General features: G+C 48.3%; 8 protein-coding genes across 8 annotated transcripts; 5 read left to right on the forward strand and 3 right to left on the reverse strand.

Annotated features, from left to right (window-relative positions):
* Positions 1 to 329: 329 nt before the first annotated feature.
* On the forward strand, positions 330 to 4364 carry ASPWEDRAFT_62805 (cation-translocating P-type ATPase; the record flags this gene model as incomplete). The annotated part of the gene is made up of 4 exons (XM_040838674.1): positions 330 to 336; positions 836 to 1053; positions 1160 to 1425; positions 1489 to 4364. The coding sequence occupies 4 exons, from the start codon at positions 330 to 332 to the stop codon at positions 4133 to 4135; spliced, it is 3138 nt and encodes a 1045-aa protein (XP_040683818.1). The 3' UTR covers positions 4136 to 4364.
* Positions 4365 to 4418: 54 nt separating this feature from the next.
* ASPWEDRAFT_62807 (alpha/beta hydrolase) lies at positions 4419 to 5485 on the reverse strand (the record flags this gene model as incomplete). The annotated part of the gene is made up of 2 exons (XM_040838675.1): positions 4419 to 5028; positions 5075 to 5485. 2 exons carry the CDS (start codon positions 5483 to 5485, stop codon positions 4693 to 4695), a joined length of 747 nt encoding a protein of 248 aa, XP_040683819.1. The 3' UTR covers positions 4419 to 4692.
* Positions 5486 to 6165: 680 nt separating this feature from the next.
* ASPWEDRAFT_32354 (MFS transporter) lies at positions 6166 to 7709 on the reverse strand (the record flags this gene model as incomplete). The annotated part of the gene is made up of 2 exons (XM_040833649.1): positions 6166 to 6980; positions 7031 to 7709. The coding sequence occupies 2 exons, from the start codon at positions 7707 to 7709 to the stop codon at positions 6166 to 6168; spliced, it is 1494 nt and encodes a 497-aa protein (XP_040683820.1).
* A 943-nt stretch (positions 7710 to 8652) lies between these two features.
* ASPWEDRAFT_45713 (uncharacterized protein) lies at positions 8653 to 10991 on the forward strand. Its single transcript, XM_040836607.1, has 5 exons — positions 8653 to 8855; positions 8900 to 9778; positions 9822 to 10408; positions 10457 to 10657; positions 10708 to 10991. Exons 1-5 carry the CDS (start codon positions 8677 to 8679, stop codon positions 10962 to 10964), a joined length of 2103 nt encoding a protein of 700 aa, XP_040683821.1. The 5' UTR covers positions 8653 to 8676; the 3' UTR covers positions 10965 to 10991.
* Positions 10992 to 11014: 23 nt separating this feature from the next.
* Positions 11015 to 12860, reverse strand: ASPWEDRAFT_121209 (uncharacterized protein; the record flags this gene model as incomplete). The annotated part of the gene is made up of 3 exons (XM_040829058.1): positions 11015 to 11265; positions 11310 to 12451; positions 12496 to 12860. Coding segments are annotated over 3 exons (1758 nt in total), but the record flags the coding sequence as incomplete, so codon positions are not given.
* A 371-nt stretch (positions 12861 to 13231) lies between these two features.
* Positions 13232 to 15234, forward strand: ASPWEDRAFT_54825 (uncharacterized protein; the record flags this gene model as incomplete). The annotated part of the gene is made up of 9 exons (XM_040838109.1): positions 13232 to 13513; positions 13544 to 13736; positions 13781 to 13889; positions 13940 to 14036; positions 14083 to 14117; positions 14161 to 14262; positions 14312 to 14829; positions 14875 to 15050; positions 15094 to 15234. The coding sequence occupies 9 exons, from the start codon at positions 13232 to 13234 to the stop codon at positions 15232 to 15234; spliced, it is 1653 nt and encodes a 550-aa protein (XP_040683823.1).
* Positions 15235 to 16013: 779 nt separating this feature from the next.
* Positions 16014 to 16464, forward strand: ASPWEDRAFT_45714 (uncharacterized protein; the record flags this gene model as incomplete). Its single annotated transcript, XM_040836609.1, has 1 exon — positions 16014 to 16464. A coding segment is annotated over one exon (439 nt), but the record flags the coding sequence as incomplete, so codon positions are not given.
* Positions 16465 to 16740: 276 nt separating this feature from the next.
* Positions 16741 to 17052, forward strand: ASPWEDRAFT_176818 (uncharacterized protein; the record flags this gene model as incomplete). The annotated part of the gene is made up of 1 exon (XM_040831557.1): positions 16741 to 17052. One exon carries the CDS (start codon positions 16741 to 16743, stop codon positions 17050 to 17052), a length of 312 nt encoding a protein of 103 aa, XP_040683825.1.
* Between the last annotated feature and the right edge of the window lie 261 nt (positions 17053 to 17313).

Raw genomic sequence — 17313 nt, forward strand, 5'->3', positions numbered from 1 at the left:
ATCGCTTTGGTAAGTCCGCAGCTGGCACAGTAGCAAGATTAAAACAAAATTTCCAGTTTTTCTTGAACACGAGGATCGCGTATTCTGGCGGAGTGACATGTCATTGTGTAGCTATGATTGGCCAAAGTAAGGTTGGGCTCCCTTTGCGGTTAGTCAAGAGCGGAACAGCGAACGCAACCACGCTGAAAATCAAAAGTTGTGAGTTGATACATTTAGTCAGTCAGTCTAAAGGGAATCACGTATTCAGACCTTATAAAATAATCACATCAAGCACTTAGAGTTATTTGATGTGAGGAGAAATTATGGTTTACTTTGGACGGATTGCTGGGATGGACTGTGTGGTGAACATGGTTGGTTTGACCATATTGGACCTGCCATCCTGGGCAACATGACGATCGCCGGGGCCCAGAAGCCATGGCATCTGCGTCTGAGAGGAAATCTCCGCCCTCTACCGGGGATATGCGGAGAAGAACGTATTATCGAGGCAAACAAACGCCACCGCCAAGTAGCGGACGAGTCTTGGCGATGCTGCCGCATGGGCGGAGCGCCAGTCAGCTTTCCCCAGGACTGGAATCCTTGTGAAATTACATAATGCTGGTGTTTTGTTAACTGGTTACTTTCGCCGTGCCGAGAGAATGCCATGTGAACTGTTCGATGTGGGCAGAAATTTCATTTTACCTTGGGGGTTTTAAAGAGTCGCTTTCGTCCCTAGCAGACATACAGCCTGCTCAGTTCTCCGACAGATTCGGACAGACAGACAAGATAGCCAAGCACCTCAGTAGACATCACAGCTACAGCTAGCTACTCACCAGCGAATCATCTTTGATGATGCCAGACGAAAAGCATAACATCGCCCCCGACACAGGGTCGGGCGGCAGCCCACTACACCAGCCAGCCCACACGCTTACTTTTGAAACTGTCGTCAAGCAACTCAGCACTCAGATAGACGATGGTCTGGCCCCCGAAGAAGCCAGTCGTCGTCTTCAACAATATGGTCCAAATAAACTGGACGAAGGCGAGGGCGTGTCGGTGCTCAAGATTCTTGTGCGCCAGGTGGCCAACGCAATGATGCTAGTTAAGCGGCCCACTAAACTTTTGCGATGATGCTTTGAAATCGTGTTGAGAACTCCCCGAATCTGATCCAATTCGTTTAATGCAGGTGCTGATTCTGGCCATGGCGGTCAGTTTCGGAATTCAGTCGTGGATTGAGGGTGGAGTCATCTGCGCCGTGATTGTCTTGAATATCGTGGTTGGGTTCTTTCAGGAGTACGCCGCGGAAAAGACGATGCAGTCATTGCATTCACTGTCCTCACCCACGGGGACTGTCTCCAGAGGCGGACAGACTCTCTCAGTGCCGTCGGCGGAGATCGTGCCGGGTGACATGGTCGAGCTGAAGACGGGGGATACCGTTCCGGCGGATATTCGGTGAGTCCTGTTGCGATGCAAATGTGACTTTTCATGTGCCTCCAGTGACGCTGACCATACTAGCCTGGTGGAAGCAGTTAACTTCGAGACCGATGAGGCTCTCCTGACCGGCGAGTCTCTTCCCGTTCAGAAGGATTGTGACTCTACGTTTCATGAAGATACTGGCCCTGGTGACCGTCTCAATATCGCCTATAGCTCGAGTACCGTCACTCGTGGCCGTGCCCGGGGCGTGGTGGTTAGTACCGGTATGTTCACTGAAATCGGTTCCATTGCCCTCGCCTTGCGAGCCAGCGACAGCAAGCATCGTCCCGTCAAGCGTGGCCCCGATGGTGAGACCAAGAAGCGGTGGTATGTCCAGGCCTGGGCTCTTACTGGAACGGACTCTGTGGGCCGATTTCTGGGTGTCAATATTGGAACGCCCTTACAAAGGAAGCTGTCCAAACTGGCCTGTTTACTGTTTGCAGTGGCTGTTCTGTTTGCCATTGTTTGCATGGCGGCGAACCTCTTCAGCAGCAACACTGAAGTCATCATGTATGCTGTTGCAACTGGGATTAGTATGATTCCTGCATGCCTGGTGGTTGTCCTTACCATCACGATGGCGGTAGGGACCAAGCACATGGTCGCGCGGAATGTCATTGTTCGCAAGTTAGACTCGCTGGAGGCACTCGGTGCTGTCACCGATATCTGTTCTGATAAGACTGGCACACTGACTCAGGGCAAAATGGTGGTCAAAAAGGCATGGGTTCCGTCTCAAGGCACATACACCGTCAGCGCATCCAACGAGCCGTTCAATCCTTGCGTAGGAGATGTTACCTTCACCTCTGCGTCTCCTTTGCAATTTGAAACTGTGACGGAAGGTCGTGTCGCGGAAGATGTAGAAGGCCTGGTCTCGGGAAACCGCTCGCTTGAGGACTTTCTGGACGCTGCCTCTATGGCCAACCTTTCTCATGTGTACCAGTCTGAAGACGGTGAATGGAATGCGAGGGGCGAACCCACAGAAATCGCGATTGAAGTGTTTGCATCGAGGTTCAACTGGAACCGTGATCGCTGGACCAAAGCCCCGGGTGCCGTTTGGTACCAAAAGGCGGAATTTCCCTTTGACTCGACCGTTAAGAAGATGTCTGTGATTTTCAGCAAAGTCACCCCGCAGGGGGAACGCAGCATGGTGTTTACCAAGGGCGCGGTCGAGCGCATCGTCGACTGTTGCACCTCTGTGATCTGGGACCAAGACTCGTCTACCCCGGTGCCCATGACCGACGATCACCGTGACAAGATCTTCCAAAACATGGAGGAGCTGGCCAAGCTGGGACTTCGCGTATTGGCTCTGGCCCATCGACCGTACACTGAGCAGACACGACTGCTCCAGGATTCGGATCTGGACCGTGAGGAAGTAGAAAAGGATCTGTGCTTTCTTGGACTGATTGGCTTGTATGACCCCCCACGCCCGGAGACAGCCGGCTCGATCCAGGCCTGCCATCGGGCTGGAATAGTTGTGCATATGGTCACTGGTGATCACCCGGGGACTGCCAAAGCAATCGCACAGCAAGTGGGAATCTTGCCCGCTGATTTCAGCACCGTCGCAGCAGATGTCGCAGATGCCATGGTCCTGACTGCCAGCCAATTTGACAAGCTCACTGATGAGGAGGTTGATGCACTTCCAACTCTCCCTTTGGTCATTGCACGCTGTGCTCCGCAGACCAAAGTGCGTATGATTGACGCCCTTCATCGCCGTGGTCGCTTTGCGGCTATGACTGGAGATGGTGTGAATGATTCCCCTTCCCTCAAACATGCTGACGTGGGTATCGCTATGGGACAGGCAGGGTCGGATGTGGCCAAGGACGCATCTGATATTATTCTCACAGATGATAACTTTGCCTCCATCCTTAATGCTGTTGAAGAGGGCCGTCGTATCTTTGATAATATCCAGAAATTCGTCCTTCATTTACTAGCTGAAAATATCGCTCAGGCTTGTACTTTGCTTATTGGCTTGGCTTTCAAAGATGCTGACAACCAGTCCGTCTTTCCTCTGGCCCCGGTCGAAATCCTCTGGATCATCATGATCACGTCGGGTATGCCCGATATGGGCCTCGGAATGGAGGTGGCTGCCCCCGATATAATGGACCGTCCTCCCCAGAGCAAGCAAGGCATCTTCACCTGGGAGGTGATCATCGACATTCTGGTTTATGGCGTCTGGACCGCAGCACTGTGCCTGGCGGCATTCTCTGTCCGCATGTGGGGATTCGGCGACGGTAATTTGGCCCGGGGCTGCAACAAGGAGTGGTCAGAGGAGATCAAAGACTGCGAACTGGTCTTTCGGGCGCGAGCCACCACCTTCGTGTGTCTGACTTGGTTTGCGCTGTTTCTGGCCTGGGAAATGGTTAACATGCGCCGGTCCTTCTTCCGCATGCAGCCGAAATCCAAGAAATATTTTACCCAGTGGATGTACGATGTCTGGCGGAACAAGTTTCTTTTCTGGTCCATCATGGCTGGATGGATCACCATGTTCCCGATCCTCTACATCCCTGTGCTAAACGACGTCGTATTCAAACACAAGCCCATCACTTGGGAATGGGGCATCGTGGCTGTCGAGGTCGTCTTGTTCTTCATGGGCGTTGAAAGCTGGAAATGGGCCAAGCGAGTCTTCTTTCGCCGCAGAGCCCGCAAGAATCCGATGTTGGGCCCATTGCAAGACATCCCTGAGCGAGCCTAACGACTGCTTCCCTGGTCCGACATTCAATGTCAAATGGACCAGGGAACACGCCTCTCATTAACCTTCGCGCCTAGAAACACCCAACTGACTACCCTCCTTTTTCCATGGCCAGGCCATTACGGCCATTGCCCATCTATTCAAGCCATGTCTAACCAAAGGCGTAGCACTTTTCCCATTCGACCAAAAAGAAGCCTTTTGTTTTTCTTTCCTTCCCTTCCTTTCCTTTTTTTGTTTTTCTTCTTTTTTGCCTACAATATAGGACCAGCTCTTTCTTGTGGATAACCTAGCTTGGCAAATATTATCAATGACAGACCTTTCTCGCCCAGCTCTGCAATTTCCGTCGTATTTTCCAAAGCTTCATTTTTGTAGATGGCTACCTTCCGCAGGATCCGCCCTGTTCTCATGGAGACGTAAATGAGAGCAGTGGCCCATCGACTGCTCCGCGATCAAACTGTTCGGGGAGATATAAAGGGTTGTAGTCCCATCGGGCAGGACTAACACCGCTCCCGCCACCAAGATAGAGCCAGAATCATCAAAGCTAGTGAAAGTCATATCGATTAAACATTCCTATTCTGCCTCACACTCGATTCCTCAATAATCTCCGCCACAGTGTCTGGCATACTCAAGAATGGATGATGTGAGCTCTTGAGTCGATATGTATGCTTCGTCCCCAGCATCTGCACCATATACTCCTGAATCGCCAATGGCAGCATTTGATCTTCTTCACCCAGAACATAGGTAGTTGGAATGGTCTTCCACGGCTCATATGACGAAATGCCAGAGAAGACAGGTAGAGAGGTATGTGTGAGAGCAGCATTCCACTTCTCCCGATCTGCTTTGAGGAGGTCGTGAAAGGCGCCTTCGGGGCCGATGGTGCAGGATGCGTAGTTACCCTGATATGTTAGTATACAAATGGTACATCTAGATTTGATGACTTACCTCTGTCTTGATCCAAGGAAGAAGTTGGCCCCCAGACGCACTGATCAGGCTCTGTCCTTTGGGAACGACAAAAGCAACCATGTAGATAATCTCAATCACTCCCCCGATCTTCCCTTCAGAGTTGCGTTCTTCTTTCCCCAGTCCTTCAACTGCACTGGAGCTGACGATTCCACCATACGAGTGAGCAACGACAACAATGCGTTTGCCTGCGTCACAAAGTCTGGCGATCACTCCCCGTAAAGCCGAGACGTCGTCATCGAGAGTCTTGGTAGGCGGTTCAGCACCGATGGATGGATGCGCGTGGGTCTCTGACTGGAAGCCTCTATCAGCAAGAGATGATTGAAGCTTTTCATAGAAGAACGGCTTGCTCCAGGCACCTGGAACGAGAACAATGGTTGGTTTTTCAGACATGGTAGAGTAGATAGGAATAAAAATGAGAATGATGATGACTGAGGATTGAGCATGAAGTGTTTTATAACGGACATAACGGAATTACAACGGCTTTTACGGGGTCTGATTGGCAGATAAATTAAGGTTGTCTGTTCGGGATTTGACACAAGAACTGTGGGATTTGCTCGACTTTAATCCACTTTGATGTGACAGCTTTATTCAAAGACTTCGGCATGCATCTCGGCACTCTCGGGTACTTCCCGATCCCCAATGACGCAGTCCAACAACATCTATATCAAAAAGATACATGCCTCTAAATAATACATGCATCCTTTGAAAAGGTGAGTCATCATACTTTACTGACTATACCCCTTTCAGCCATTTCCTGTACAACATTTAAAGAACTTTAAGTAAGGCCGACAAAAATACGCAATACCCTAACTGTCGCTTTCTCTTCGGATAGTTATCTATACGTGGAGGGCAGATGTCTGTCTCGTGGGAGGCTGCAGGGATTGTATCTCCCGAGGGTATTCTGACTTGGGTGGTTATACTCCCTGACTTCTGCGCAAGGGAGACAGACTGGAAACCAAACAGACTCAGGCAGTCTCTAAGACCTGCTACTTACTAAGGCAGACTACTGTTCAGATAAGAATCGTTCCTTGAGCATGGTTTTCTTCTGACGGCCACGGTTTGATTCACAGTTACGGCTGGTCACTGGATGCTGCCTCTGTGGATTCTACTCTGTCGTTCGATTCCGGGTTTGTCTTGTTCTGTCTCATGCACTGGAGGGCATAGCCCACCCCGACGATGAACCCAAAACCACTCAATCCAATTCCAAGATACAATGCACCACGGTACCCCTCGAGCACCGAATCGTGTGCCACATTGACCTCCACCACGCCAGCAATGCCAAGACCCAAGCTCTGAGAATAGTAAACGACGGTCGCGATGAGACTCGCTGCAATACCTTGGTGTTCAAGGGGCACGAGATTGCTCAACATGATTGTCCCTGCGGGAAAACTCATATCCATCCCGAAGGGACTGAGTAAGTACGCCCAGAAAACGTTGCGCCAGTAGGTTTGGTGGACGGGCATTGTTGCCAGGATGATGTTGCCGACGCAAAACCAGATCAGCGAGAAGGCGAGAATGACTGGCGGCGTGACCCCCCTGGTCAGAAGATTTGAAGTCAAGACGCTGGCAGCGATACCAGCCGGCGGCACTGGACTGAGCTGTGCTGCCACTGAGAGCATGGTATTGCCGCGAAGACGAATCAAAAAGTTGATCGAATAATAGCACAGTATACCAAAGGATGACCACCCAAGACCTTCGACGAGAAGGATCCAGGCAGCGTCGCGGTCGATCTGTGCCACCGGGACAATCGGGTGCGTTGTTCGTTTTTCAAGTCGGAAGAAGACAGCGATAAGGAGCAGACCGATGATAAGGGTCGTGATGCATTGGGCACTGGCCCATCCTGTTTCTGGGGCACGATTCCAAGCAAAGTTGAGAAGAATAAGCCCTGGGGAAAGCGATTAGCTCGTTCTGGCATGACAGGATTTCATTTCTTACCACTGATGATTGTCGACGTTCCCAGATAATCGAATGGTTCCCTTGTCTGCGAAGGCTTCCTATCGATATGTGGGACGAAGAGACATGCCAAACCCCCGTATATCAGGCAGGCAATCGCGTTGATGTAGAAAACCCATGGCCAACTTGCCAGCTGAGCGAGCAACGCCGAAAAGACTGCCCCGAGGGTGAAGCCGATCGGCGCCCCGGCCGCATAGAGCGAAAATGCCAGATTCTTCCTGGGACCCGGCTTGTAGATACTCCCAAGAATCGCCAGTGCGCTCGGGACCAATGCGGCGGCAGCGATGCCCTGGAAGGCGCGGCAGATGTCAAAGAAGACCTGCGATTTACTGTAGACAGATATGCCTGCGAGGAGAGCCCATAACGCAAACCAACCCCATGCCGCAACGAACAGACGTTTATGGCCGACGATGTCCCCCACACGGCCGAATGCTAGCATAAAGGCACCCGATGTGAGCGCGTAGGCAGCGGGATACCAGGCGATGTCGGTTGGCTCTGCTCCAAAGGCCTCTCCAATCACTATACCAGGGAGGAAACCCTGTGCTAGCGAAGCCTGCACCATTCCTTGCGCCGAACATATCGTGAATAGCATGACGATTTCCCTCGTAAGGGATAAGTTGCTGATATGGAACATGTTTTCCTCCCTTTTCTTTTTGGACATTATGATATTCGAGTGACTCTCCTCAATAAGATCTTATCAATGAATTTCTGTGAATAATAAGGCGAGAAGAGAGTGCAAATCTGCCGTTGAATAGCTATATGTCCAGTGACCTTTAAAGCGCATCCATAGTGCGTGGGTGCGTGGGAATAATCCCCCTGTCACCTAATTAGTCACAATGTGCCCGAGTGGAGTGATATTATCCCGACCGTCTGCTGATCTGAGAAATAGCATATCGATTATACAAGCAACTCTAGTATGTTTCCGATCCGGTATAATCATCCACCGATGCTTCTGTTTGCATGCATGATAAGCCACAGGTTTCATTTATCAGCACAATCTGTATCAACCTATTGACGAAATTACCGCTATCACTGATCCCGTTGGAAGATCGATTACCCACTAATTTATTGGTATTCCACTGATCCACAGTATACAGTAGTTTTTAACTCTAAATAGCTTTATTTTATGGAGATCTATATTACTAGTAATAGTATAAATGTTACTTATAAGAGTACTGCTTCATTTACTATATTGTCACGAATGATCCCACACCTCTCGTTAGTCTTCAAGTTCTAGGATGCAGTGATGTTTCTATGTCTGATCTCATTCTCGATCAACGAACTGTCATGATTGCATCGACTTCTGTCAATAACACTGTGCCGACCCGCATCACAGGCTAGGAATTCGAGACGACTTGTGAAGCCACGAGATAATAGAGTCAAAGGGCAAAGCTAACGCAATCCAGTAATTCGGCTATTAAAATGTCTTTTACGGGGTCTGATTGGGAGATATCATAAGGTTCCCTGATCGGGATTTGACTTTATTTCATTTGAATGTGACAGCTTTATTTGAAGGCTTCGGCATGATCTCGGCACGCTCGGGTGCTTCCCGATCCCCGCAATGACACAACCTTCTATTGTTACGGATATTTCCCACCTTCTCACACTCACTGTCGCTCTGAACGAAAATGGATGCTGAACCATCTCCCAAACGCAGACGTGTCGCTCTGGCGTGCACGTCCTGTCGAGAGCGAAAGGTCCGGTGCGATGGCACCAAGCCTGTCTGCACCGCTTGTCAGAAACGAGGGTCGACGGCGTGTGTCTACCAAGTTATCTCTAGCACGGCCAAATATCAAAGCGAACGAGCGTAAGCTACTACCTATATATCATAACAGTATACTAACAGGTTAGCTATACACAATCCCTACAGAGTTATGTACAAAACATCGAACGGCAAGCGCAGATGTCGGATGATACCCGGCCGGTAGGAACAATCCCAGATGTCCAGACGCCTGAAGCAAGTGAGGCTATATTATCTCAGAACGCACCTGCAGATACAGTCAGCCCTATCAATGCGATGGGCACAGCGATACCCATGATGGACCATGTGTCCAGTACAGCTGATCAATTCTACGGACAATCATCGGTGGTATCGCTGATCCAGCAGGTGGTACCCACTCGAAAGACTGCTAGACATAGTTCCGGGTCTATACTGGCAACTCCGAAAGAGAACTCATCGCTGCTTGATGAGACCTTCTCGCTTCCGCCTCGTCGAGCGGCGGACTGGTTATTGGATATCTACTTCCATAACGTGCATGTATTTTATCCATGGGTTCATACCCATAGCTTCATGAAGGCGTACGAGAGCCTATGGACAAATCAAGACACGTCGACAAACAATATACCAGACATCGGTCTAGGAGGGAGTAACTGCCCTTCCTCGGTCTTCTCATGCGCACTGAATGCCATATTCGCGCTGGCCTGTGAATTCTCTAATTTAGACTTTACCGAAAAGACAAGACTATCTGCGTTATTCTATGACCGCATAAAGGGTCTACTACATATTGATCTGCTGGATAGTGGCAGTCTGTGTCATGTACAAGCTTTATTGCTTGTCGCGCAGTATCTCCAATGCACACAGTATCCCACACGATGCTGGAATATCGTCGGATTGGCATATCGCATGTCCCTTGGACTGGGATTACATTCGATGGGTAATGCCCAGGAAATGAGTGCCATTGAAACACAGATACGACGACGTGTCTGGCATGGTTGCATTCAAATGGACATGTAAGTCCAGCCTGCATTTCTTGTATATGTCTAACAAGAACAGCACTGTCAGTATGACAATGGGGCGGCCGCCAACGGCACCGAGATACAATGTTCCCTTGCCAGATACCATCGATGATGAATTTCTGATAGTTGGAATGAACGACTGTCGCCAACCAGAGGAGATATTCTCACAAACCACATCCTATTTGGAGAATCTCAAACTGATAGACATCCTTGGAAAGATATTACTCAATGTATATCATGGAGACAAGTCGGACAGGGGCTCCAACGGGTCAGTCAGAGATCTAGAGGCCATTCTACAGCTAGACTCGGAATTAGCGAGTTTCGAAAAGGCCCTTCATCCTAATCTAGACTGGAACAACAGGGATCATATCGAGAGTAAACTTCTTTTCAAAAGACAGTCGAACGTCCTTCAGGCCAGATTCCTCCATTTGAAGCTACTGTTATATCGCCCCACCTTCAGTCTTTTCTGTTCCCGCGATAAAACTGAAACAACATCAGATCTACCAAGGATCCATCAGAAGAATTGCGCCGTTTTATGTGTTCAGGCAGCGTGTAATCTGATTGAATCATTGGAAAGGGCAACAGCTGTCGATTCTACCGGTGTCTGGTGGTATGGTGTTTTCTGTAGGTCTTCATGACATCTCCACAGCAGACCTAGTACTGACAGAATAGACCTCGTCACAGCAGGAATCATCCTCGTTCTGGCAGATTCAGACGAGTCCTTGATTGCTTCTTTTTCCAAGGAACAGCTTGAGACCGCGTGGGGTAACTGTCTCCAAGCACTGTTCCGAATGGCACAAGGTCATTCTTCTGCAAGGGATTATGCCATTGCTTTGGGCGCATTGAAGCAGCGAGCTGGATCGCAACGTATCAGTATGTTCTCTGAGCCGCCAATCCAGTATAGCCAGAACTGACAGCTTCAGATGCCAGCCAGAGCCGGGCTCCTTCACGGGCCCGATCACAGCAAGGGATAGATGACCAAGTATCTGAGACAACCAACCCACCAGATCTCGTAGATGAAAATGACCTGAGGATTGCCAATATCGAAACAGATGGCTCTCCTCATGATATCTTCAGTCCACTGCTTCAGAACTGGGAAACAGGTATAGAGGATATCATGTTGCCGGCGCATCTTCTACAGGATATAGATGAAGGGTTCTCTTTGCCTCATCTCTTCTGAGTCGGAAATATCAAATAGCTATCAAATACAGTCAATTTTTCATAATCTATCTATCCAACAAATGCGTCAATCACAGCAGAGGTACCTCCCAGGACCAAATCAGTCGCCTCCCGTAGAACAGACTCTAACTGGTCCGCTGCAGAGACACGCTTTGCGTGGATATGGCCATCGCTGGCTGCCCGGGCAATGCCAGAGTAATCTGGACTGGGCTCGAAGGAGATGTTCAACTCGCCGTTGTCCACCTTTGATCCGAGGCCGTCTGGATGGACAAGCAACATCGATCGTCGAGGGGCGTTCCAGCCTATCTAGTTAGCATGTATCAAGTACAGTAGGAAGGGGTCATACCTTTATTGTTGAGCACAATAGTCAAAATAGGAATCCCATATCGATGCGAAATCCAGTAAACACTCGACGGAACACTGAACATGAACGTGCCATCGCCGACAATGTGCACAATCATGCGCTTCTTTTCAAGTCCCTCTGCTTCATCAACTGCATCGGTAGCTAGTTTGATGCCGAGTGCACCGCCGCCACTCCATCCAAGTCCGCCACCACCGCAGTTGATCCACTGGCCGGGAAGGTTTGGTCGGACTTGGTCTGAGACGAGGATTGTGTTTGTTACTGCTTCGACGGCGAAGATGGTGTCTTCTGGGACGATTTCGCGGACCTTCTTGCAGAGGAAGGAGGTGTTGAAGGTGTTGTCTGGGCGAGAGATGGCTTGCAGGTCGAGGTTCTCGATGCGTTTCTGGTGATTCTGTTGGAGAGTCGTCCATCGATTGTCGAATTCGGTTGAGCTGACAATTTCTTGTATCTCTGGTGTAGACTGAATATACGAGACCAACTGAGAGACGGCCGTAAATGCATCAGCTGAATATCTCCGCAGAGCATTCACGTAAAAGAACGGCATCAACTTCTTCATCGGGTCGACGTCGATATGAAAAATGCGCGCAGAATCTTTTGGTTTACATTGCGTCGGAATCCAGGGCACATCGCAATCAACAAGAAGAATGACATCTGCTGTTGTGATACTCTCATCCGAGCCGTACTTCATTCCCAAGGATGCAGGATGATCGGCTGGGAAACACATATCACAGCATCCTGTGTCAAGAACTCGCAAGCCCTTGACATCATTCGCCAGATCAACCAATGCACCCACGGCCTGGTGGTTGCGACCACTGTAGCCCGTGATGAGAAGAGGCTGTTTCGCATTCACCAGTTCTGTTGATATCAACTTCACAGCCGATTGAGGTAATGCGGCAGCCTCAACAGGCTCCCAGTACTCTGGATTGAGAGAATATGGTTCAATCTCCTCTTCCATGACTTCTCTCGCTCCCATGAGATAAACAGGTCCTTTGGGCTCGCTGGTTGCAAACTGCAGTGCTCGCCCGACCATCTGCTTGATATTCTTGCCTGACCGAATCTCCCCAGTGTAGCGACAGTACTGCGCCACAATCTGTTTCTGGTCGGGAACATCTTGCAACCAGTGACTGCATGATCAGCATCATCTCAAAGTGAAAAGATATAAACATACATATACTCCGTCCTTGACCCCCTCATCTCCCCCTCCAACGTAAACGGCGACAAGCCCGCAAAAATAAGCACTGGCGCTCTCCCAGTCAATGCATTGTGAATCGCAGCCCCAAGACCAGACGTGCCCACATCGACATGGATAATCACACACTGCGGCTCATTCGTGACACGCGCATATCCATCCGCCATGGACAATGCGACCATTTCATTCGGACAGGTGTAGATGCGGGGGAAGTGGTCTTTGCGCTCCTTATACCCCTTCACCATTGCTTCCATGATGCTGGGATGGTCCGAGCCGAGGTTAACAAAGACGTTTTTGACGCCGAATTGCCACAGTGCTTCGAAGAAGGCGAAGGATGCCGTGTACCTGAAAGATTAGATATCATATACTGTGTATGATGTGCTGACTTACATGATGTATGTGTTCTATCGATAAGATGATCTGACGTGCACTATTCTATACCGAAATGGATCATCTTATATTCTAATCATGATATTGTGAACGGGTAATTCCCGTGTAAACTTTATATAGACTGGATACTTCCCGTGCCGATTGCCGATCGTATTCCCCGCGTTGAATGCATGTAAATCTTGTAAATCCTAATATCCTTTCTACTTTACTGATTCGGGAATTACCCGATTGCATTTCAAGGAATTTAGAATAAGTAGAAGTGTTCTAACTGATGTAGTTTGTAGATGAGTATCAACTTTATCCAGCAATGTCTAAAATGTCAAAAATGTCTTTGATTGCGAGACGACTTGCCTCGAGAACGGTATACAATGGGACAATCGAGAGAGGCTTGTGTAGGAGTGTACCTCGATTATTTCGGTCATACACTTCTATTTCCCCAGATCCTGTTCCAGGGAAATCATTTACTTGGCTGGGATCATTTATTGCTGGTGGTGTGGTATCAGCTGGAGTAGCAAAATACACTTTGTTCAATCAAAGTGATGAAAAGAAAAATGATCAGCCAAAATACGCAACGAGGGAAGAGATGCAAAAGGTAGACTTACCGAAAGTATGCTATTCATCTACTGACTCTATATAGGCCGTTGACGAAATCCACCATCTCCTAGGCGAAGACGGCGTCAGCACAGACGACGAGATTGTCAAAGCACATGGATACTCAGAATGGTCGTCGATCAACATCGATGCTCTCCCTGTGGCTGTTGTCTTTCCAACATGCACAGAAGATGTTGCGAAGATTGCCAAATTGTGCAGCAAATACAAGGTCCCATTGAGTGAGTTGATCTTTTTTTATTCCCGGTGAAGCTAATATATCAAGCTCCATACTCTGGTGGATCGAGTGTTGAAGGGCACTTCTCTGCTCCATTCGGGGGTATTAGTGTGGATTTTGTGTATATGAATAATGTTGTTGATTTTCATCCTGACGAGTGAGTATCATTCCCCCCTTTCCGTTTCTGGTTTTTGCTAATATCGATAGTATGGATATCGTCGTGCAACCGTCCGTATCATGGATGGATCTGAATGCAAAAATCAAAGATAGCGGCTTGTTCTTTCCGATTGACCCTGGTCTGACCGTATGTATGCCTATCAAACATACTCTCCTCAGTGCTAATTCTATAGGCGCAAATTGGAGGAATGATTGGTACGAATTGCAGGTATGATATCTACACCTCGATATAGATCTATCTAACAAAACAGCGGAACAAATGCCATCCGATACGGGACAATGAAAGACTGGGTAGTCAATCTGACTGTCGTCCTGGCCGATGGGACGATTGTCAAAACCAGAAAGAGACCGCGGTAGGTGAACATGTTCAGTTCAGTCTATCGATACGAGCTGACGTGATAGAAAATCCTCCGCTGGATATAACCTCAACGGCCTCTTCACGGGCTCCGAAGGTACACTCGGGCTCATCACAGAGGCAACATTGAAACTTGCTCGTATCCCTGATGAGACTGGTGTTGCGGTGGTCACATTTCCGAGTATGCGAGACGCAGCCAAGGCTGCTATTCAAGTTATCCATAAAGCAGTTCCGGTCGGTGCTGTTGAACTTGTTGACGATGTGCAGATGAGTGTTATTAACCGTGTTGGAGCAACCGGGAGAAAGTGGGAAGAGTTGCCAACGCTTTTCTTCAAATTCAGCGGGACAAAGGCTGGTGTGCAAGATGATATTAACCAGGCTAAGGCGATTATCGAGAAGAACGGAGGAAGTAACTTTGAGTGTGAGTACGATGGAGAACGACAGAAGAGACTCTGGTCTGCTCGGAAAGAGGCACTTTGGAGTATGCTCAGCTTGAGAGAGTCTGGCGATGGAGTCTGGTCGACGGATGTGGCTGTTCCATTATCCAGAGTGGTAGAGCTTGTTGGTATGTATATCCAGTTTATATCTACTTCTATGCTGACCAGGAAAGAACTATCCAAAAAAGATCTCAATGAGCTAGGGCTATTCGGGAGCATGCTTGGGCATATTGGCGATGGCAACTTCCATGAGACTATCCTCTTTGATGGAGAAAGGGAACACGAGATGGTGAAGAAGTGTGTCCATGATATGGTCCATCGGGCGTTGGAAATGGAGGGGACATGCACTGTAAGTTATTCGTACATATACCGAGCATTATTGACGATAACAGGGCGAGCATGGAATCGGGCTGGGAAAAAAAGAATTCCTGGCTGAGGAAGTCGGCACAGAGTCGATCCAAGTGATGCGGAGTATTAAGAAGAGTCTGGATCCTCATTGGCTGTTGAATCCAGGCAAGATATTCGATCCATAGTTATGTTGATATTGAATAGTATATAGACGGAGACAGTATCCTGCGGATAATATAAGATCGATGGATTTGATGAGGATCTACATCTTGTCTGTATAGATTGACGTCATTTTGTAGAGCTGAAAATTATCCAGCTCCGATCTTCCAATAAACGTCCTCGGCTTCAACTTCACCCCACCCCTCAGCCGCAGCTGAGATATACATGAGAGCTGAACTACAATCCTTCATGGTATTACAGTAAATATCCGATTGGATTTCTTTCTATTGCCTTGTGTATGATGTAAACCTAGACGTAGCGTAAAGCTTATTATACATAAGTCAGCTCGCTGAGCTGATGGAACAGGTGTTCAAGAAAAGAAGATAACCTGTATTGATATGAAGGCATTTTTGACGAGTCTCGTATTAAGACTTATCGAGCAATCTTGATTACATTTCTGCAACAGGGATGCAGTACTTTGGGACTTGAGTACATGCAAATATAAATATATCCAGAAAAGAAAAGTGATCATTCAAAGTGATACAATGCTTTCTAAAAGTGTGGATCCAAGCTATTTATCAAGACAGACAAAGTATAAAGAGATTTGGTTATACCATAGAATCAGCTGCATGCAGACTGGAAGCTTGTTACTTGTTAGCGCTGCGCCCGCCATCACCTGCGTCGAGTTTAAAAGGACCACAGCCCTCGGAGGATTTTTTAACAATATCCCAGACCACCAGATACCATTGGACACATTCAATGTAAGTATTCATATATCCAGCCCAATCCCAACTAACTCATTCAGAATGGCATATCGTTTATCCATCCAAATATCCGGGCCTGGTGAAGACCCCATCCACCGATCCCATTGGGCATTTATGATCTACAAACCACACGAAGATTTCGGTGACCTCTTCGACGTCAAATTAATCGACCTCGACAAATTATGGTACCAGCCGGATCATCGCATAGGCACCTCGATCATACATGAACGACCGATTGGGATGTGCAAAATCGCAAATTTGGATGTGCCGCAGCGGCTGAGGGTTATCGAGGTCATCAAGGCAGAGGAAGCGCCGAGGGATGGGAAACGGAGATGTCAGGATTGGGTGTTTGACGCGTTGATCTCGCTGGAAGTGGAAGAGCTGGTCGAGACTGGGACTGCTGAGAAGTGGAAGGCGAGAATTGGAAAGTCGGCCAGGGAGGTGGGCAGAGATTGCGGGGGAGATTGGATACAGCTATAGTCTATACAAGGGTATAATTTATTATAATGTATTGTTTATTGTCAACATGTCGAGTAGCTTCATTAAGAATAATCCTCTGGCTTATTATATTTAATGCCTCTATCCTTGTCTAGGATAAACTAGTACAAGTTGATGCCACGGTATTGATTCAGCATCCGTGCCATACGGTTGTACTGGCCGTTGGTCAATCGTACACGGCATTCACTGGGCTGTATTAGATTTCCATTCCTTCCATTAAAAGGGTTTAAAAGAGGGACTCGCTCGTTGGTGCTATCCATGATATTTTCAATGGGATCGACACCCGGAAGCCCCGGGCATGAATTGCGGCCCCTTGGGCATCCTTCCCCTGGGGCGTACTCGGCCGGCGTGTCGTCGACACCATCTCCAGCCTGTCCACGGGGGGAAGATGTGCAGATCCTGTCAGACGAGAACGCTTTAGACTCGACATCTTCAGCACAGCTGGATCTCCACCGAGATGTGCCGACTTCAGACTCGTTCTTCCAGAAGATCCTATTCGACGGCACAGGAGTAGATGCGGGGGTTACGCTGATCCTTAGCCAACAATATCCACTGGAGCTGCCGACCTTGCAAGGAAGTTGACTTCTATTGGCTGCACAACCCACTCGCAATCAGGATTGAATCAACTTCTAAACCGGACCCTTAAGTCTATCCCCATTCTTGATTCATAATAGAAGAAGCTTGTCGAACAATTTATCGCTTGAAGATATTGACTGTTTAGAGCTACTAATGGTAAACAACTCACAGCTCAATGAGTAAAGTATTATTCTTTTCTTATAATTATGTATTGATATACATTTTTTTCTCATTTAATTATGAAAATTGTGGACTGTGAGATAATTG

Source organism: Aspergillus wentii (genome assembly GCF_001890725.1).
Source record: "Aspergillus wentii DTO 134E9 unplaced genomic scaffold ASPWEscaffold_9, whole genome shotgun sequence".
Classification (NCBI taxonomy): Eukaryota; Fungi; Ascomycota; class Eurotiomycetes; order Eurotiales; family Aspergillaceae; genus Aspergillus; species Aspergillus wentii.

What these genes read in the sequence shown, in the direction of transcription:
- ASPWEDRAFT_45713 (XM_040836607.1), top strand. Translation starts at nt 8,677, where the DNA reads ATGGATGCTGAACCATCTCCCAAACGCAGACGTGTCGCTCTGGCGTGC. An exon ending in AAATATCAAAGCGAACGAGC is followed by an intron (nt 8,856 to 8,899) that starts GTAAGCTACTAC and finishes CTAACAGGTTAG; the next exon opens with CTATACACAATCCCTACAGA. An exon ending in GGTTGCATTCAAATGGACAT is followed by an intron (nt 9,779 to 9,821) that starts GTAAGTCCAGCC and finishes TAACAAGAACAG; the next exon opens with CACTGTCAGTATGACAATGG.